The sequence below is a fragment of the Paroedura picta genome, chromosome 16 (genome assembly GCF_049243985.1).
Source record: "Paroedura picta isolate Pp20150507F chromosome 16, Ppicta_v3.0, whole genome shotgun sequence".
Classification (NCBI taxonomy): Eukaryota; Metazoa; Chordata; class Lepidosauria; order Squamata; family Gekkonidae; genus Paroedura; species Paroedura picta.
The window spans coordinates 14,547,699-14,567,896 of NC_135384.1; the positions used below are offsets into that span (position 1 = coordinate 14,547,699).

The window sequence follows — 20,198 nt, forward strand, 5'->3', positions numbered from 1 at the left end:
ATAGGTTATAGGATAGTGTATTGCAGCATGGTAGATTCAAAAGCCTTCTAAACAATTGTCTAAAGATGGTTGGCTTTCCAACAAGAGCAGGGATATGTTACAATATTATGATTTAAAAAACCACACTTGATGAGGGCAACAACTAAAGGAAACCTACCATAAAATAGACTGGGAAGGGGATTACAATCAATCATCAGAATCCTCTTTAATTCTAGATGCAGTGCTGATTAATGACATCATTTGTACATCTTAAATGCCTTCAAGAACTCCATTGGAAATGAGGATGAAACCAGTCATTTTGACGATTGGCTAAAGTTAATTGCACCCCACTGAGGACTGTTTCAGGTCCCCACACCTGCTACCCTTTAAACTAGTAGTGTTGAGAGAAGAAGTTGTTGTCTCCAAAGTTTGAACAGGCCACCTGATTCCTTTGTTTTGTTAAAGTGGTAAAGAATTCTTTGGGTCATCCAGCTTCTGAAAAATTGGGGCCCACATAACTGTGGCTTTTGCTTTTCTTTGTTATACATGACGGACAAGAATTAATTGATGTGATAAACCACATCGATTTCAATGGGTAGTTCCCAGAAACAGTTACTTCCTCTTAAAGTTCTCGACCCAACATGTACGAGCAGAAACCAATTACACTAATGCCACCACAAATCAGTCTCTGTGTCAGTCAATTCACATCAGAGCATGCATGCCATGTATTTCAGAGGTAGACTGCAGGTACCATTGGAGTATTGGCTCAGAATAGTGAGATTAGCTACAGCCATATGTGAGGGATCCAACCACATAAAATCAGGGAGTGGGGTTTTATAACTCTGAAAGTAGGTCTTCAGCATTTTGGGCAGAACCTTTGTTTAAATGGATACTCATCATTCAGTATCTATCCTAATTCTGTAGACATATAACAATTTTATGCCAAGGAAAAGAGGGTGGGGGAGAATAATACGTCATCTTCTGACAATTCTTTCATATGTTCTCCTTACAGTGATGTACGATAAGTTACTGATTGTGGCCAGATTTTGATGGGTTAGACACAAATAGGAAACAAACCTCTAGAGTATTTCTTACTAACAACAGACCCAGAAGTTGGAACTGATCATTTTCTAATCATTTGTTGAGTTTTTGCCTACTTTGGACAGATTGTTGTATGAATATTTTTAGAAACCCACCTTTGGAGAGAAATTGCCTCTGGTATGTTGTATTATGAAGAAAAGAGACCTTCACAATGGGAATCAATTGGAAACATTAGTAGAACTTTATACAACAAGCGGACAGTGCCTCCTTGCTTTTAATAATGCACATTTTGCATGGAAGCAGCAGAGCCTATCCATTGCTCTTGAGCTGCATGCTCCACAGATTTCTGTATTCCCAAGGGGGGACTCATTTCAGTGCTGGAGCTGATAACCAGTAAATTTATACCTGCAAAATGAATAGCCCTGCGGAGTTATCTGATGGAGAGGCTGATTCTGTGAAGGCAAGGGGGTGGCAGGCTACAGTGGATGAGTGCTAGGGTTGTGAGTGTCATGCATAGTGCAAGGGGTTAGACTAGATAACCCAAGAGGTCCTTTACAACTCTATGATTCTATGATTCTAAGTGAGAATGATCTCTTGCTTTTTTGTACCTTTCAGGTGCCATATGTAAACTAAGAGTGTCAGCACTTAAAAGGGGCATATATTTTGCTATCTTCGTAGCTCTGGGAAAGGTTCAACTTTATCATCCCCTAGTACATCATAGAGCAGCACAATGACCCATTATGCACGGTGGGAATAACGCACATTCAGGGTGGAATGGCGGCGATTAAAATCACTGATAACGCACGGAGCCGGCTGCAACCGGCCACAGATTCGGTGCATGCCGCCGAAAAAGCTGCGTTAGCGAAACGCGGAAAAAAGTGCAGCTTCCAGTTGACCGGGGCGCAACCAGATGCGGTGCCAGGATCGCCACGTGCATAATCAGTTACTCTGGGTTTTGCCACCATCGCGCCCCGTCCCGTGCATAACCGGTGTCTTCCCCCTCCGCGTTTTCCATGTGACCCAAATTCGCCGTTTCGGCAGCTGTGCATAATGGGCCAATGCCATTAGAGAGTTTTCATGCATTTCCTGAAATGAGCCCATTATTTTCCTCATCTTTCTACATGTTTCTACATATGCTCTCCTGAGACTAATTCTAGCAAAACCCAAGAGGCACAAAACAGTCTCTTAGATTTTATTTCCCAATGCAAAATGGCACTGCATTTCTTGGGGAAATGAAGACTTAAAAACAAATAAACAAACCAAGTTTATCCTCATTGTTAGCACTTTATAACTTATTAAATAAAAAAAGAGATGGAATTATTGATCGTGTAACTTTGTATAACAATATTTTATTGCATCCCTCTTATTGGTATTGGATTTTTATGACATACGCAAAGGATAAATAAAATCAGACACTGTCCACATGCCTCTTATTTGGAGCCAATAAGGTGAGCTTACTTGCTTGTAGTATGTAGTGGATAAGACATGGGGTGCCCTTTTTTCTCACATGATCAGTTTTGTATCAGTTTTGCCTATTTCTCCTCCTTAGTAGAGCCCTCATCACCTTAAGAAAATCAGCTCGATGCCGTCAATGTGAGCTGGGTTTGATTGCCCACTCCTCCACATGCAGCCTGCTGAGTAACCTTGGGCTAGTCACAGTTTTGTCAAAGCTGTTCTCACAGCACAGTCCTGTCAGAGTTTTCTCTACCCTACTGTTAAGTATTGCAGGACTCCTGCCTCACAGACCTGGAAACTGACTCCTACAACCAGTGGCACCCCGCAGTAGTCTAGGCTTAATCCAAAGCCAGGACACGGTTAAAGTCTGCCAAGCCTGGTCAGACTTCCTCTTAAAGAGCTTGCCCTCACCTAAAGGTTCAGATTATTGAGCAGCCAATACAGGCAGGGATCAAGGGAGCAAGTGGTACCCCTAACCAATCCCAACAACTTGTCCACTTCAAGTAAAGAGAGTCACCTGAAGTGATCAAACCTCTCCTCTGAAGGTGGCCAACAGACCTCTTGGTCATTTAAATATTATCCATGGCTGGAAGGTCATGGCAGAGTGATAAGACTTTAATTACAAAATAGCTCGCTGATGACTCAAGCCAAGAATCAATTGACTAGTGTGTTGGCACCCTTCCTCCAGGCCCGAATATTTACATACTCCTATGAACACTAAGTATGAACACTAAATATTTACATACTCCTATGAAATTCTAAGTGGCCCAGAATTTCAAGTGGAGTTAGCTTTACAGGAAAGTAGACATTGCCCGTTATTCTCCAAGAATTTCCCATGCTGCAGTTTGCAACTCTAGCTGAGACAGTGCCTTGCCCCAGTCACCCTGCAAGTTTCCTTGGCAGAGTAAGGATCTAAACCTGGATCTCCAGATCCAGTTCTAATGAAGACACCTAAATTACATTCATCTCCTGTTCACACACAAAACTACTTTGGATTTGCCTCAATATGATTAGCAGAACAAATTGCTATTGCTCACTGAGGATTCGGTCTCATGGGTGGCTGCAGGAGTTATTAAATACCTTTCCAGCTCTGACTCAGTCTACTGAGAAAGAGCCAAAGACATCATCAACATTTATTTCAGAGGTAGGAAAGATTTCAACATGCATAATATGACCCTACACTTTGGTTTAGTGGTTAAGAGTGGTGGCTATTAATCTAGAGAGCTCTCTCAGAGCTTTCTCAGTCTCATCTAACTCACAGAGTGTTTGTTGAGGGGAGATGAAGGGAAGGCCACTTTGAGATTTCTTCGGGTACTGAAAACCAAGGTATAAAAACCAAATCTTCTTCTTCTAGATTGAAAAGAATATGAACAATTTGTCTTTTAACATTTATTTTCAGATATACAGTCATACGTTTCCATCTCTTCCCAGCCAACCAGTCAAAGTATGTGAAGAAAGAAATAATGGAGAATGTCACCTCAGTGAAGACTTTTATTTTACTTGGCTTCTCGAATGCCCCCAAATGGCGAATTCTCTTCTTTGTCATCTTCTTGTGCATTTACATTGCCACAGTACTTGGCAATCTCCTCATTATTGTCATTGGTATTGTTGACTCGGCCCTCTCCACTCCTATGTACTTTTTCCTCAGAAACTTGTCTTTCTTAGAGATCTGCTACACTTCTGTCACCATTCCCAAGATGCTGGATAACATCCTTGCTCTGGATAAAACCATCTCCTTACGTGCCTGTGCCGCTCAAATGTATTTCTTCCTCTTCTTTGCATCCACAGAGTGCTGCCTCCTAGCCTTCATGGCCTATGATCGCTACGTTGCTATATGCAATCCTCTGCGTTACCCCGTCATCATGAGAAAGAGGGTGTGTGTTCAGCTTGCGGCCCTGTCCTGGAGCTGCAGCAGCCTACTGGCTTTGGGTCACACCACCTTCATTTTCGCCCTTCCTTTTTGCGATTCCAATGTCATCAACCACTTCTTCTGTGAATTCCAGCCAGTGTTAAAGTTGGTGTGTGGGGACACTTATTGGAATGAAGTCCAAATCATTGGAGCAGCTGCATTTGTGATCCTGTTGCCCTTCATGCTGATCCTCTTGTCCTATTCCCAAATCATTGCCACCATCCTAAGGATGAAATCAGCCAAAAGCAGGCAGAAGGCTTTCTCCACCTGCTCCTCACACCTCATTGTGGTCTCATTATTTTATGGCACAGGCATTTTCGTATACATACGCCCCAAATCCAGTTACTCTCTGAATGTGGACAAATTCCTCTCTCTTTTCTATTCAGTGATTACTCCAATGTTGAACCCTATTATCTACAGTCTGAGAAACAAGGATGTTAAAGGGGCTCTGAAGAGAACAGTGTTAAAGTTAAGGCCTTCAAAATGTTAAATATTTAAGATAAAGGGAATTCTATGAAAACCTTACTATTCAACTGGCCTTATGCTACAGGACAAATTTATCTCATTGTGGCAGAGGAAGATGTTCTCTAAACAGTTTTTATAGTCACTGGACCAAACCCAGGTTAAATAGGTCCTGTGGTAAGTGGCAGAAATGCTGTCTGAAGCTGTCTGTCCATGAGGTTGGGAGTTCGATCCCAGCAGCCGGCTCAAGGTTGACTCAGCCTTCCATCCTTCCGAGGTCGGTAAAATCAGTACCCAGCTTGCTGGGGGGTAAAACGGTAATGATTGGGGAAGGCACTGGCAAGGCCACCCTGTATTGAGTCTGCCATGAAAACGCTAGAGGGCATCACCCCAAGGGTCAGACATGACTCGGTGCTTGCACAGGGGATACCTTTACCTTTACCATTTAAAGCAAAGAATATTAAACATAGAAAGTCAGATTGACAAACAGAATTAGGAACCCTCAATTGATTTACGTCCCCTTGATGGGATTACAATGAAATCATATTTGATTAGCAGGGTGGCAATTCTGCCAATGAACATTCGACTTGCTTTTTTGGCTTAAATACGGCCGCACTCAATTTTATTATACCACTTTCCAAAGGGCTGGCCTTTAACAGCACATAGTCTTACACCTCAGCTGTCGGGCTGCTTACCCCAGTGTCCATGGACGCCTTGGGCACCACTCTATTCTAGCTGAGAGAGTAGGTCCTCCGTGTCTGGAATCTCTCACCAGGAAGTGACCATATGGAGGCCCACCAGGCATCCACCTCATTTGGGCCCCAGGTAGGCCACGCTCAATCTTAGCTGATCTCATTAAGTAGACCCCCCCCAACCTTCAATACACAGACTGGGCTGCCTGCCAACAGGCTCTTACCATGTCTAAACTGACTACAACAGAGAAACACACAACAGGAACATGGAACCAAAACATTAACAAAGGGGAGGGAGGGAAGCTGCTTAGCTGCCAGGAGCCAAAGATGGTGAGGACCAGCACACATGGTCTTTTTAAAGGCACATGAATGCACCACCTCTGCATATCACCAGTGGCATTCTCTTGCGTGGCTCATCTGTCTCCAGACCACCCCCCAAATAATCAATGGCCCACGCGTTAAGTTCATGACCACTAATTGTTTACAGAATTTTAATTGTAGGTGAGTTTTTAAAACCTTTTAAAGGTACAATACAACACCCTCTGCTGTTCTTGAGGTTAATTGGATCCTTCCAAAAAAATTTTGTATGTAGAATTGGAACTTCAGAATCTTTAGAACATGTTTTCTTTGACTCCAGGTTCCACCATAATATATGATATGTTTTATCAAAATGGATAATATTTTGCATTAACTCCTAATGTTGTAATTCAGATTGAATTGCATATTCTAATTTACATCTTATATTGTATGATGGACTTTTTAATCACTGTATTTGTTTTTTTTAATTTGGTCAATGAGTGTAGTAATAAATGTTACGTTAATCTCAATTAAAACACACCCCAAACTACTGTGAAAATAATGGTTTTATCATGTCAAAGTATGTTCTGAGGCTCATTTTTTCTGTTTAATTTTTGATAGTGGTTTTTTTTTTTTTGATGATTAAACTGGTCAGGTAACAGTAGTACAAGGAATGAACTTGGCCACGACATACTTTTTTCTGTGCAACTTCTTCCATCTTTATTTATATAATCCTAGTTTGAGATCATTGAGGCACCAAAGGTAACTTATTATGAACTATTGAGAAATAGAGCAGGATGAGATTATAATCAATATGTAAATAAACACTATAATCCTGCTCTCTTCAAGGCATTTGTTAGCAGTACTATAAAAGGTTGCTTCCCTATTCCTGACAGCCTTTTCTTACCACAGGCAAGAGCCCATTTGCTGGACTGGTACTACATGCCCCCGCATCAAACCTCCACTTCTATCCACAATGTTCTAGACAGGGAAAGCCAGACCACCATCACAAGGTACTCTGGGAGTGCCAGTAGCCATGTTGGGGGTAGGAGGAGATTTATAGATTATTTTACCCACCATCGGGCACTCTTGTTCTTTCTGTTTTATGGGATTTTACTCTTTTATTGTAAACTGCTACGAGCTAGACTGCCTTTGCCAGTGGCAGTGGATAAATCCAATAAATAATAATAACAATAATACACAATGTTTGGACCAACTGACTCTGCTCCTGAAAGATGCCAGCACATAGAAAACAGGTGTCATGCACACATCTTCATTGAGACAAAGAATATCCACCTTTCCTGACATCCTCCTCCTCCTGATGATTGTATGAGTAAATAGTGGCCAACAGACTTCTTTCTCAATCTCATCCTGAATCAAAATCCTTTGTTTCCCCTAAACCCCCCATTTCTTTTCAACACTGAGCCAGCTTTTAGAGTTTAATGACCCTTATCTGCTAGGTATTAGTTATCAGCCAGTTTCCTGACTCCTGTTGAAAACATTATAGTTCCCCCCAAATATCATCTTTTGTTAATTCTATCATCTTGATCACGGCCATTCTTAGGGCAGTCAAAACTATTGTATACTCCCTGGAAGGACCATCCAGCCCATGTGCTTTCCCACTATGTACATGGCTGAAAGGGGGTATAAAGTCTTCTCTCAAGTCTCCTTGAGATTTGGAGGTAAGGCCTCAGAAGGGCACAATGCCTCAAAGACCCTCTTCCTAAGCAGCCATTTTTGCCTGGAGAGTTGATTTTTGTACCCTGGAGTTAAATGGCAATGATGGTGATAAAGGGCAACCTGCAGGTCAAGTTGGGGGAAGAGTGGCATGGCTGTGTCTCTCCTGAGCGATGGGCAGCCCTTCACACCAACGTCTACCTGTAGTATGCTCTATTTTGAACACAGCAAACTTCATTGCTTGTAGTAGTAGTAGTAATAGTAGTAGTAGTAGTAGTAGTAGTAGTAGTAGTAGTAGTAGTAGTAATAATGAGGAAACCAATGCATACTCAGTTTTTATATTTCACTAGAGAAGTATTTGGACACTAGTGCTAAAAATTTTGTGATCTCCTTAGCTCCCTGGAAATGAGGGTGTTATAGAACTATGGGTGCAGGGAAACATTATGATCGAGACTGAAGGCAGTTGAAATTTTAAAATAATTTGTATGGTAATTAAATTATTAGATATATTGTGTTTTAAACTGTGTATACCGCCCTGAGTCAGCATTATGAGTCAGCATTCTAAATAAATCAATACATGAATTTAATGAGGGAAGGAGGAGACAGGTCCACTTGGAGAATGGAAATCCTAAAACAGAATTATGAGATGTGCCTTTCAGCCTGATTTATATAACTTCCATATTTGAATGTTGTGAAATTTCCTCTTACTTAGGTAAATACACAAAGAATTGTTGAAAAACGGATGAGGACTTGCTATTGAAGAAGGATTATCCACTGAAAACAATTTGCAAGACATCTTTCTGAATACAACCAACATAAAGGACATTCTTTATTTTTGTGAAATATAATTTATTTTGGACTACCATTAGGATAGGTCTTTTCCTTCTCTTGAAATAGGATTATAACTGGTGACATGAGGCAGTAAGAAACAAAGAGATAATCCATTCTTTACTGTCATCAACATACAACCCAAATATGGATTTCAAGAAAAAAAGATGGCTAAGATTTTGAAACTTTCCTAATTATCTGTTCGCGACTATTCATCCCTGGCCTCAAGAAAATGATGTAGCATTTAGGGAAAAAGATACAACCCAGTAAGCCAGCACCAGAGGATAAGATAGAGAAGATCTCCACAGCCACCATGAATTTTCCTTTAGAACTCAAGTAAGTTGGAATAAAGGAAAACCAAACACTGCAAAAAACTAACATACTGAAAGTGATGAACCTGGCTTCATTGAAACTGTCAGGTAACTTCCTGGAAAGGAAAGCCACTGAGAAGCTGATACTGGCCAGAAAACTCAGATAGCCAAGGACCGAGTAAAACATGATAGCAGAACCCTCATTACATTCCAGGATTATTGTCTTGGGTTGTGAATGCATATTCATTTGTGGGAAGGGAGGAGAAATACAGACCCAAAGAATACAAATCACTACTTGAATTAAGGATCCAGAAAGGACAATGGAATGGGCCAGTTTTTTACCCACCCATCTCCTCATGTGAGACCCTGGTTTGGTAGCCATGAAGGCCAAGACCACAGTGATGGTTTTAGCTAACACACTAGAAAGAGCTACACAGAAGATGAGTCCAAAAGTAGTCTGACGCAGTAGGCAGGTAACCTTTCCTGGTTTTCCAATAAACAGCAAGGAGCTGAGGAAGCAAAGGAGGAGAGAGAGGAGGAGAATATAGGTGAGGCTTTGGTTGTTGGCTTTAACAATGGGAGTGTTCTTGTATTTCATGAACGTCTGAAGCACCAAAGCTGTGAGCACAGAGAAACATATAGCACAAAGAACAAAAATAATTCCTAAGGTCTCTTTGTATGAAAGGTAGGTTGGGATCTTCGGAATGCATTTATGATGGCCTTCACTGGAGTACTGATCATCTGGACATTTGACACAGGCATCCATATCTGTAGGGAAAAAAGAGCTGTTTCAGAATTTTATGGCAGTGACTATTATCAAAGAGATTGTCATATAAATGAGGTAGATATGAATGTCCCTCCCTTCTTTCTTCTCCCTTAGCTTCCTTTCTCAACATATATGTCAATGGTTAGGGATAATGCTTTTGGTGACTGGCTAGGTATGAGGCCCATCAAGCATTCAATGTACAGGAAAGGTCTCTTTCACACCATCTTTCCTTTTGACCAAAGATCTAAATTTTGGAAAGTATTACGTTGTTGTTCTTGTTGTTGTTGTTGTTGTTAGGTGCGAATTCATGTCCGACTCATCGCGACCCCATGGACAATGATCCTCCAGGCCTTCCTGTCGTCTACCATTCCCCGGAGTCCATGTAAGTTTGCACCCAATGCTTCAGTGACTCCATCCTGCCACCTCATTCTCTGTTGTCCCCTTCTTCTTTTGCCCTCAATCGCTCCCAGCATTAGGCTCTTCTCCAGGGAGTCCTTCCTTCTCATGAGGTGGCCAAAGTATTTGAGTTTCATCTTCAGGAGTCCATTTAAGTTTGCACCGACTGCTTCAGTGACTCCATCCAGCTACCTCATTCTCTGTCGTCCCCTTCTTCTTTTGCCCTCAATTGCTCCCAGCATCAGGCTCTTCTCCAGGGAGTCCTTCCTTCTCATGAGGTAGCCAAAGTATTTGAGTTTCATCTTCAGGATCTGGCCTTCTAAGGAGCAGTCAGGGCTGATCTCCTCTAGAACTGACCACTCTTCTCCAGCATCAGAGTTCAAAAGCCTGAATTCCGTGACGCTCAGCCTTCCTTATGGTCCAACTTTCGTAGCCACACATTTCAACTGGGAAGACCATAGTCTTTGTTGGCAGGGTGATGTCTCCCCCTTTTAGGATGCTGTCTCGATTTAACATAACTTTCATCCCCAGGAGAAAGTTTCTTTTAATTTCTTTGCTGCAGTCCCCATCTGCAGTGATCTTGGAGCCCAGGAAAATAAAATCTGTCACTACCTTTGCCAGGAATTGAGAGGGGCAGATGCCAAGATCTTCCTTTTCTTGATGTTGAGTTTCAAGCCAATTTTTGCAATCTCCTCCTTTACCCACATCAACAGGCTCTTTAGTTGATCTTCACTTTCTGCCATTAGAGTGGTATCATCTGCATATTTGAGGTTGTTGATATTTCTCCCTGCAAGCTTGATCCCAATTTGTGACTCATCTAACCCCGCCTTTCTCATGATGTGCTCCGCATCCAAGTTAAATAGGCAAGGCGACAGTATACAGCCTTGCCGAATTCCTTTCTCAATTTTGAACCAATCAGTAATTCCATGCCCGGTTTTCACTGTTGCTTCTTGACCTGCATATAGGTTTCTCAAGATACAAATAAGATGCTCTGGTATTCCCATCTCTTTAAGAACTTGCCACAATTTGTTGTGCTCCACACAATCAAAGGCTTTAGCATAGTCAATGAAGCATAAGTAAATGTTTTTCTGGAACTCCCTAGCTTTCTCCATGATCCAGCGTATGTTGGCAATTTGATCTCTAGTTCCTCTGCCTCTTCGAACTCCTGCCTGTACTTCTGGAAGTTCGCGGTCCACATATTGCTGGAGCCTAGCTTGTAGGATTTTGAGCATAACTTTGCTAGCATGAGAAATGAGTGCAGTGGTTCGGTAGTTTGAACATTCTTTGGCATTGCCCTTCTTTGGGATTGGAATGTAAACTGACCTTTTCCAATCCTGTTGCCATTGTCGAGTTTTCCAAATTTGCTGGCATATTGAGTATAGCATTTTTACTGCATCATCTTTTAAGATTTTGAATAGTTCTACTGCAATGCTAAGGTTGACTCAGCCTTCAATCCTTTCGAGGTCGGTAAAATGAGTACCCAGCTTGCTGGGGGGTAAACGGTAATGACTGGGGCAGGCACTGGCAAAGCACTGTGTATTGAGTTTGCCACAAAAACACTAGAGGGCGTCACCCCAAGTGTCAGACATGACCCGGTGCTTGAACAGGGGATACCTTTACCTTTACCTTTTTACTGGAATGCTGTCACTACCACTAGCTTTACTATTGCTCAGACTTCCTAAGGCTCATTTGACTTCACATTCCAGGATGTCTGCCTCCAGGTCAGTAACTACCCCATTGTGGTTATCAGGGATGTTAAGCTTGCTCTTGTATAGTTCCTCTGTATACTTTTTCCACGTTTTAAAAATTTCTTCTGTTTTTGTGAGGTCCCTACCATTTTGGTCCTTTATCATACCCATCTTTGCATGAAATGTTCTCTTCATATCTCCAATTTTCTTGAAAAGATCTCTGGTCCTCCCCATTCTATTGTTTTCTTCTATTGGTTTGCACTGTTCATTTAAAAAGGCATTCTTAACTCTTTTAGCTAGTCTCTAGAATTCAGCGTTCAGTTGGGTGTATCTTTCTCTTTCTCCCTTGCCTTTCACTTCCCTTCTCTCCTCAGCTATTTGTAAAACTTCCTCAGACAGCCATTTTGCTTTCTTGCATTTCTTTTTCTTTGGGATGGTTTTAGTTGCTACCTGTTGTACAATGCTGCGAACCTCTGCCCATAGTTCTTCAGGTGCTCTCTCTATCAGATCTAATTCCTTAAATCTATTTGTCACCTCTACTGTATATTCATCAGGAATATAATTTAGTTCATATCTGAGTGGCCTAGTGCTTTTACCTACTTTCTTCAATTTAAGTATAAATTTTGCAACAAGAAGCTGATGATCTGAACCAGAATCAGCTCCTGGTCTTGTTTTTACTGACTGTATAGAACATCTCCATCTTTGGCTGCAGAGCACATAGTCAATCTGATTTCTGTGTTGACCGTCTGGTGATGTCCATGTGTAGAGTCATCTCTTGGGTTGTTGGAAAAGAGTGTTTGCTATGTCCTGTGCTCTGCTTCATTTTGTACTCCAAGGCCAAACTTGTCTGTTATCCTGGTTATCTTTTGGCTTCCTACTTTAGCATTCCAATCCCTCATGATGATAAACACATCATTTTTTGGCGTTGCTTCTAGAAGGTGTTGTAGGGCTTCATAGAACTGGTCAACTTCATCCTCTTCAGCAGCCGTAGATTGGGCATAGACCTGGATTACTGTGATGTTGAAAGTTTTGCCTTGGATCTGAACTATCATCCTGTCATTTTGAGGATTATATCCCAGTACTGCTTTTCCTACTCTTTTATTGATTATGAAGGCTACTCCATTCCTTCTGTGAGATTCTTGCCCACAGTAGTATACCTGATGGTCATCTGAAATAAATTCACCCATTCCTGTCCATTTGAGTTCACTGATTCCTAAAATGTCGATGTTCAGTCTTGTCATCTCTTGTTTGACCACATCCAGCGTGCATTGATTCATGGATCTGACGTGATTGTAGGGGATCATTAAAAATGAGGGCACTGTGCCAAACAGCTGATAATGACAGGCACGCTGCCAGCTCCCTTTAAATTTCTCCCCAGCTAGGAAGAGATGTAAAGTGAGTGGATGATGCACCTCTCATTATCAGCTGTTCAACAAGCATTCTCTCCCATCACATTCTCATTCCCTGCCTGAGAAATTGGGGGGGGGGGGTATGCATTTAAATGGGCCAAATCATGACCAAAATGATGAAAGGAGGAAATGAGAAAAAAACAAACAAACAATGAGCAGATGAGTTTTTAGAGGCTTCCATGTCTCTTTTAGAGGCTTCCATTAAGATCTACTAAATTTTTAACGAAAATAAGTTTGAGTCCAGTGGCATGTTTAATGCAGCTTAATTCTTGGTATGCTAGATCACTTCTATTATCAGGACTTACCAACTGCTTTAATAAAATATTAGCTATATTAATTGCTCCACTAATTACAGATGTTGGCACTAACTAGCCTTTCATGGCTACTATCCACCTCCTCTTATTTCTACCTATATGTAAGGGTTGAGGGTGTTTGTTTAAATACACCTGCAGAGGTGTGTATGCACATGAAAGCTTATACAAAGATTATGCACTCTGGGTCCTCCTTTCCTGCTCTACTGCTTGCTTGCTTATGCCCTCCACAGGACTTTGTGCTCTGTGGGTATGAATCTACTACTTGACCGGTGCCCCCAGGACATTCAACTGGCCTCAACCCGGGCCAGGGCCTTTTCAATCCTGGCCTTATCCTGGTAGAATGAGCTCTTTGAAGAGCTGAAGGCCCTGCCAGAATTATCAGCTTTCCGCAGGGCCTACAAGATGGAGCTCTTCCGCCACACTTATGTTTAAGGCAAGGGTGGAGTCCTGGTATTCCATCTGAAGATTCCCCCCTTGAAGTATAACCGGCATGGCACCTCACTCACAATGGCCTTCAGCTGAACGGGGAGGGAGGGGAATTGGAGTTATAAGAAGGGACTATTTTTATCGCCTGCCGCCATTTGTTGGATGGGATGCTTTATTGGTTTTATTGTGTTTTAATGTTTTATTGTTGTGAACCACAGCGAGTCCATGTGAAGAGCGGCAGTATATAAACAAATAAATGTGCTTTCTTCCAGTTATATAAGAATATTTCACAACACGCCTCTTACCTATCTGCTCCGAGACCGTCCCGTCTGGACATACAGTACAATCATAACAGCAAAATGTCTTTCCCTCCTTCATTGTCTTGCTGTAGCCTGGCTGGCATTGGTCATTGCAGACAGAAATGGGAAGCACCTGCCCATAAATGTAAAATTAAGTTAGCATCAAATCCATGTCTTTTGATGATGGGGTTTTTTTTGGGGGGGAGAGAAATTAAGACATCAGAGAAAACAAATTTGCACTTCGTATTAAGCAGATTTTTTGTGATGTCACCAATAATCTGTGATTTGTCAAAAATGATGTAACAGATGCCTTTCTGATGAGGACTCAATGGAAGAATGACACTTCCATTTTGATGGAAGAGCAACGTGGTCTAAACCAACATTTTTCAAACTTTTGACTGTGGAGGAGTTCCTGAAATTAATTTACAGGCTATGACGGCCCCAGAAGTGGTCAGCTCACCACACATGCCTGCGATGTCTCCTGAAAGTGACAAAACAATCTTTACCCTTCACCCTCTTTTTGCTCCCTTCATTTGCCTTTACTATTACTATAGTAACTCCACCCCATGTACACCAAAAAGAAAGGTAGGAGCTGAGAAGATAGCCCGTGGCCCTCATACTATGTCACGATTCCCCACTTTTGAGTTTTACACCTATGTCCTATCCATTGAGCCAAATGAGCACAGGCAGCCAGTTCCCTAACTTGTGACCAACTCCATTAAGGCAGAATGAGAAAGGCCCGGGGGATTGTAGACATCTGGTTGGGAATCCCTTGTCTAGCCATAAGGGATTTCCAAACATATTTATCCTCCCTAGTTCAAAGGGCAAATGTGGATATTCTCCAGTTATTCTCCTAATAGCAGCTTCTTCTTCATAAATAGCGAAAAGCCAAGGTATTTCACTGTTTTTATTGGAGGTCAGAATGCAGGAGATGGTTGCTCTTCATACTCTGGATCATGTCTGATAGTGTATTTTTCTTCTTCACATAAAAAAAGATCCCCAGTGGTGACTGGAAAAATTTCCATTCCTCAAACAAAGTTGGATATATCTGATTAGTTAAAAGAAACCTGTTTTCACTAAATCTATTCTTATATATGGTAGAAGTATTTGCAAGTTGCACCAACCAACTGCCCAGCAGCTAAAGAAATTCTTAGTGCAGAGATATGGTCATGAGGAACCTTATCAGAATAGTTTCTCAGAAGGTTTTGTCTTTTGATGGAGTCTTTTGAGGATTTGAATACATAACTGGGGATGCCAACAAACTGATTTACAACATCACATGCATAGATAATTTGGGTGGTTCATACCCCCGAACCCAGGTTCACAGGAGGTGCACCCAAACATTTTCCAGACCTCTTGTTTATTGAAGCTTTGGGCTGGAATCTTTCATCTAGCAGCTGAGCAGGGCAGTCTGACTCTCAGATTTTATTTTTAAATGTCTCTGAGCTACTCAAAACCACCCATTTGGCTTCCCTTCTTGTTTTAAGGCGGTGGAGTTACCATTTGTCTTCTCACCTGGTTAAAGCTTCTATGCCACATAATTTGATCATCTTCTAGAGTGAGCTCCTTGCCTGAAGGGGCCTGAGGATCCAGTTGTCCGACTTTTACTCTAGCAAATGACCCATTTGAGAAGGTAACCCAATTGGTAACATCAAAAACTGTAACTGATTCTCCATCTTCATTAAACTGTAGGGTTTCTCCAAGACTATTGTTGAACAAGATTCTCCTTATAATGTTGTGTAACTAGTTTGAAAAAGAAAATAAAACTGGCAGCTGTGTTAAAAAGATTCAGTCCACATACACACACAGAAATAAAGATAAATAATCTTCAAACCAGGTAGGCATTTATTATATTGGTGTCAGATCAGAATGTGAAAAGTGGAAGGAGAAGAAGAAGAATTTCAGCCACCTATGATAAACAGTTTGCATAACCATTATACCTGCCATGGCTGTATATTCTGAATATCCAGATTCCCATCTTCTACCAATACTCGGCACATAGATCCATGTGTGTAGATGAAGTGCAAAGCATGGGCTACAGCATAAACAGCATTGTAGACGTTATAGCTGTGGCCAGTCATCTGCATTTCAAACAAAGTTCCAGGGAGGCTCTCCAGTTTCTCCTCACCGCTGCAGTCTGCCTTAATATCTTCTTGTTTATATTTCAATGAACAGCTGAATGCTTGCTCCCAAAAGTTCTGAATGAAACCATCTCCTGCATACCAGGAAGGTCCTATGGTCTGAAGGAATTCCTGGAATCCCGGGGGCTGATTGGAATGGACTGTAAAGGACAGGGCACCATGGAGGGAGTCTGTATCCAAAACCTTTTGCACAGAGAATGACTCAAAGTCCCAGTGTGATGTAACTATCCACACTTTATCCAGAGAAGGCAATAAAATGAAAGAAGCTAGATAAAGTGTTACTCTTAGAGCTATCATGGTTGGAGGTTCTCCATGAACAAAAAATACATTGGTTTTTCTGTCCATAAGGACTGGGTACCGATCATTCTGTTCTACAATCATCTCTGCAAGCTCTTTTATGTAAGTCACCTTTGGTATTTTGTAAGTGAATGCAAGACAAATGCTATTCCCAGAGAGAATAGGTACTATTCTCTGCACAAACTGGTTTCCATTGTCATCATCCATAGCCAGGAGCCCAATCCAAGTCCATCTAAAATGATGAAGTAACCGTACAACTCCCCTGTACTGATGGGTGTCATCAGGTACCATCTGATATATGGAAAAAAATTGTTTTTTGTCATCCTTTGCAAGGGAAAATGACCCATGAGGGAGCTTTAAGAAAACACATTGTTATTTTTTAAATATTAAGGAATTCAGAATTTTCAATGATATGCTGGAATTGTGAGGTCTAAGTAACTCCATGCTTGTAGCTTACCTGAGGAGTCTTGTAGACATTTAGGATTGAGGCCATGTGAGCAGAGGTGTCAGACAAACGCCCTCCTATGACAGCTATGACTTTCTGTTGGTTATCACAGCTGAAGTTAGGGACCAGTTTCTCCTGTGCAGAAAGGACGTTGAGGGTGGCCTTAAAGGTCATCCTTCCAAGGTTGTAGCTGTTGAAGATGTAGAGGCCCAGACTGACATTCGGTAACAAGTTCATATTCCCATTCAGCTCTTTTACGGCAAAAGCCATGGCCAAAATGTGCTGGTAATTTTTTGTTAATGACCTGCAAAAAGGATATTTAAGAAAGCAACCAAAACTGCCTTTACTGTGTTCATCCTCCCAGCTGAACTCCCAGTTTATTAATCCATTTCTTTAGCTTTGCCTATAGCAACTGCTTGTCTTATCTAAATGCTGACTTTCTACTGCATTTCATTCTGAACACATTTAGACCTATTATGCATGGCAGTGGCTATGCTGGTCTGCTCGAGGTTTCGCATAGTAGGGCAGCATGTCCCACCACTTCCCTTTACACACAGGGTACAGAATCCTCTGGCACCCTCAGTCCACTCTTGAGGTGTGCATGGGTACCCAACAACTCTAGGGGTGGAAATTTCTACCACACCTTGTATTGGTTGCATGTGGGTCCCACCACAGCATTTTGCTGCTGTCCCACCATCATGGGTGGTATAGCTGAATGCGGGTTCAGCTCAGCAGCACCTCAAAAACCAAGGGGGAATTTTGTTTCCCAGTGGAGACATTGTATGTGGGGAAAAGGAGCTGGGCCTTCAAGTATGCCCAGTATGCATACTCTACCAGTATACATGGTCCTGGCCCAGCCAGGTCTCTGATGGCTGATGCAGAAAGAAAGGGAATGCTGAAATTTCAGCATCCCCTTGCTGTAGGCCATGCACTTTTTTTTTGGGGGGGGGGGTTAATTTGTTTCCTTCTCTGCCTTTGTAGGGGATGCCATAATATATTTAATTGATTTCATATGGTATCATTTTCATCAGTTTTGGTCACTATCATATTTCTTGTGACTTCAGATTTCTTCAATCTTTTGCACTTCAGATATTTATACATCGTTCACTAAGTCATTCATAGTTGTATGAACCCAATGGAGTCCAAACAATATAAGAAAGATAAATTTAAACTTTAAAGGAACAAGGAACTCAGCATGTAAAAAGATATAGATCTACAAATTGGAAACAGTTAAAATCTACAATTACTACAAGCCAATTTGTGCCTGTTTGGAAATGGTGTTAGTGCAGATGTTTTGATTTTTAAGTTATTCAAATGGACTTGAATGAGAGTACAAATGTTTATATTCCCAGAAAGCTAATTGAGTATATGCCAATCGTCAAATTTCTTCTATTAGGTGTGTTTTAAGGAAACATAAAAAAAAAAGAAATTCAGTGGAGAGCAGCTTCAGTTGTCAGCTTATATGAGAAGTTACCAGTCAAGATATTCAGGCTGGTTTGAAAAGGAATTTACCAGCCCCAGTAAGCCCTGACTCAATTCAGTCACAGATGGACAAGCCCCATTATCAAATTGTCAAGTGCAAAATTGGATCCAACCATTATCAAAGCAGTCAGAGATCAGCCAATTGAAGAGTGGTCGAAAATACAGGTAAAGGTACCAGAATACCAAAACACATGAGCTTCACTTAAAAAAAAAAAAACCTACTCAATTATGCAGTACAATCTGATAATCTGGGGGCCTATACATACATAGCAGGCTCCAGATATGGCACCATTGTTTATATCCTAGTTTGCTCATCTTTAAACCCCGCCCCGCGGCGCAGGGGGCTACGGAATAAATAAAAGAGTAAGGGCTCTGTGGGAGGAGTTAGGGCGGGACCTGTCCGGGATAAAAACTTGGAGAGTGCCACTTAGGGGCCAAGGGGCGTAGCCCACCTCCCTATTGGCCACTTGGCCTGCCCCAGACTCCTCACCCAAGCCACTGGACTCCTCACCCAAGCCACCCCACACTGCCGTTCTCCTGGCTTCTGCCGGGCCCGGGCGCTCCTTCGCGGCAGAAGCCTCGTCCGCCCTCCGTCCCCCCCTTTCCTCTCCGGCTTCTGCCAGGCCCGGCCTCTCTCTCGCAGATGCGAGAGAGAACCTGGGCAAGGAAGAAGCCTCCACCGCCCACCCCCTTTCCTTTCCGGCTTCCGCTGGGCCCGGGCTCTCCTTCGAGGCCGCGAGGGAGAGCCCAGGCCCGGCAGAAGCCTCCTTCCCATGCCCCCTTTTCTCTCTGGCTTCTGCCGGGCCCGGCCTCTCCCTCGCAGCTGCGAGGGAGAGCACGGGCCCAGCAGAAGACTCCTTTCCACAGCCCACTTTTCTCTCCGGCTTCTGCCGGCCCTGGGCTCTCCCTCGCGGCTGCGAGGGAAAGCCCGGGCCTGGCAGAAGCCTCCCTCCCCAGCCCCCTTTTCTCTCTGGCTTCGTCCGCCCTCCGTCCCCCCCTTTCCTCTCCGGCTTCTGCCAGGCCCGGCCTCTCTCTCGCAGATGCGAGAGAGAACCTGGGCAAGGAAGAAGCCTCCACCGCCCACCCCCTTTCCTTTCCGGCTTCCGCCGGGCCCGGGCTCTCCTTCGAGGCCGCGAGGGAGAGCCCAGGCCCGGCAGAAGCCTCCTTCCCATGCCCCCTTTTCTCTCTGGCTTCTGCCGGGCCCGGCCTCTCCCTCGCAGCTGCGAGGGAGAGCACGGGCCCAGCAGAAGACTCCTTTCCACAGCCCACTTTTCTCTCCGGCTTCTGCCGGCCCTGGGCTCTCCCTCGCGGCTGCGAGGGAAAGCCCGGGCCTGGCAGAAGCCTCCCTCCCCAGCCCCCTTTTCTCTCTGGCTTCTGCCAGGCCCGGGCTCTCCCTCGCGGCTGCGAGGAAGAACCCAGGCCCGGCAGAAGCCTCCTTTCCCCAGCCCCCATTTCTTTCTGGCTTCTGCCGGGCCCGGGCTCTCCCTTGCGGTTACGAGGGAGAGCCCGGGCCCAGCAGAAGCCTCCGCCGCCTGCCCCCTTTCCTTTCCGGCTTCTGCCGGGCCCGGGCTCTCCTTCGTGGCCGTGAGGGAGAGCCTGGGCCCGGCAGAAGCCTCCGTCCCCCGCCCCCTTTTCTCTCCGCCTTCTGCCAGGCTCTCTCACGGCCGCGAGGGAGAGCCTGGCCCCGCCAGAAGCCTCCGTCCCGCCCCCTTTTCTTTCCAGCTTTTGCCGGGCCTGGGCTTTCCCTCGCAGCCACCAGCCAGGGAGCCCGCGCCAGCCCCGCTGCACGCTGCTGGCGGGGGCTCCCTGTGGGAAAGGGAGGACCCAGCGGCCGCGGATCTGCCGCCAGGGCCGCTGCTGCCCCGCCAGCCTTGCCAGCCTTGC

At 43.6% G+C, this 20,198-nt stretch overlaps 2 protein-coding genes across 2 annotated transcripts; one reads left to right on the forward strand and one right to left on the reverse strand.

The window, feature by feature from the left end:
• Window positions 1–3,929: 3,929 nt before the first annotated feature.
• On the forward strand, window positions 3,930–14,651 carry LOC143825423 (olfactory receptor 10C1-like). The gene is made up of 3 exons (XM_077313454.1): window positions 3,930–4,846; window positions 9,888–9,935; window positions 14,504–14,651. Exons 1-3 carry the CDS (start codon window positions 3,939–3,941, stop codon window positions 14,649–14,651), a joined length of 1,104 nt encoding a protein of 367 aa, XP_077169569.1. The 5' UTR covers window positions 3,930–3,938.
• Window positions 8,512–9,417, reverse strand: LOC143826502 (vomeronasal type-2 receptor 26-like). Its single transcript, XM_077315339.1, has one exon. It carries the CDS (start codon window positions 9,415–9,417, stop codon window positions 8,512–8,514), a length of 906 nt encoding a protein of 301 aa, XP_077171454.1.
• Window positions 14,652–20,198: the final 5,547 nt, after the last annotated feature.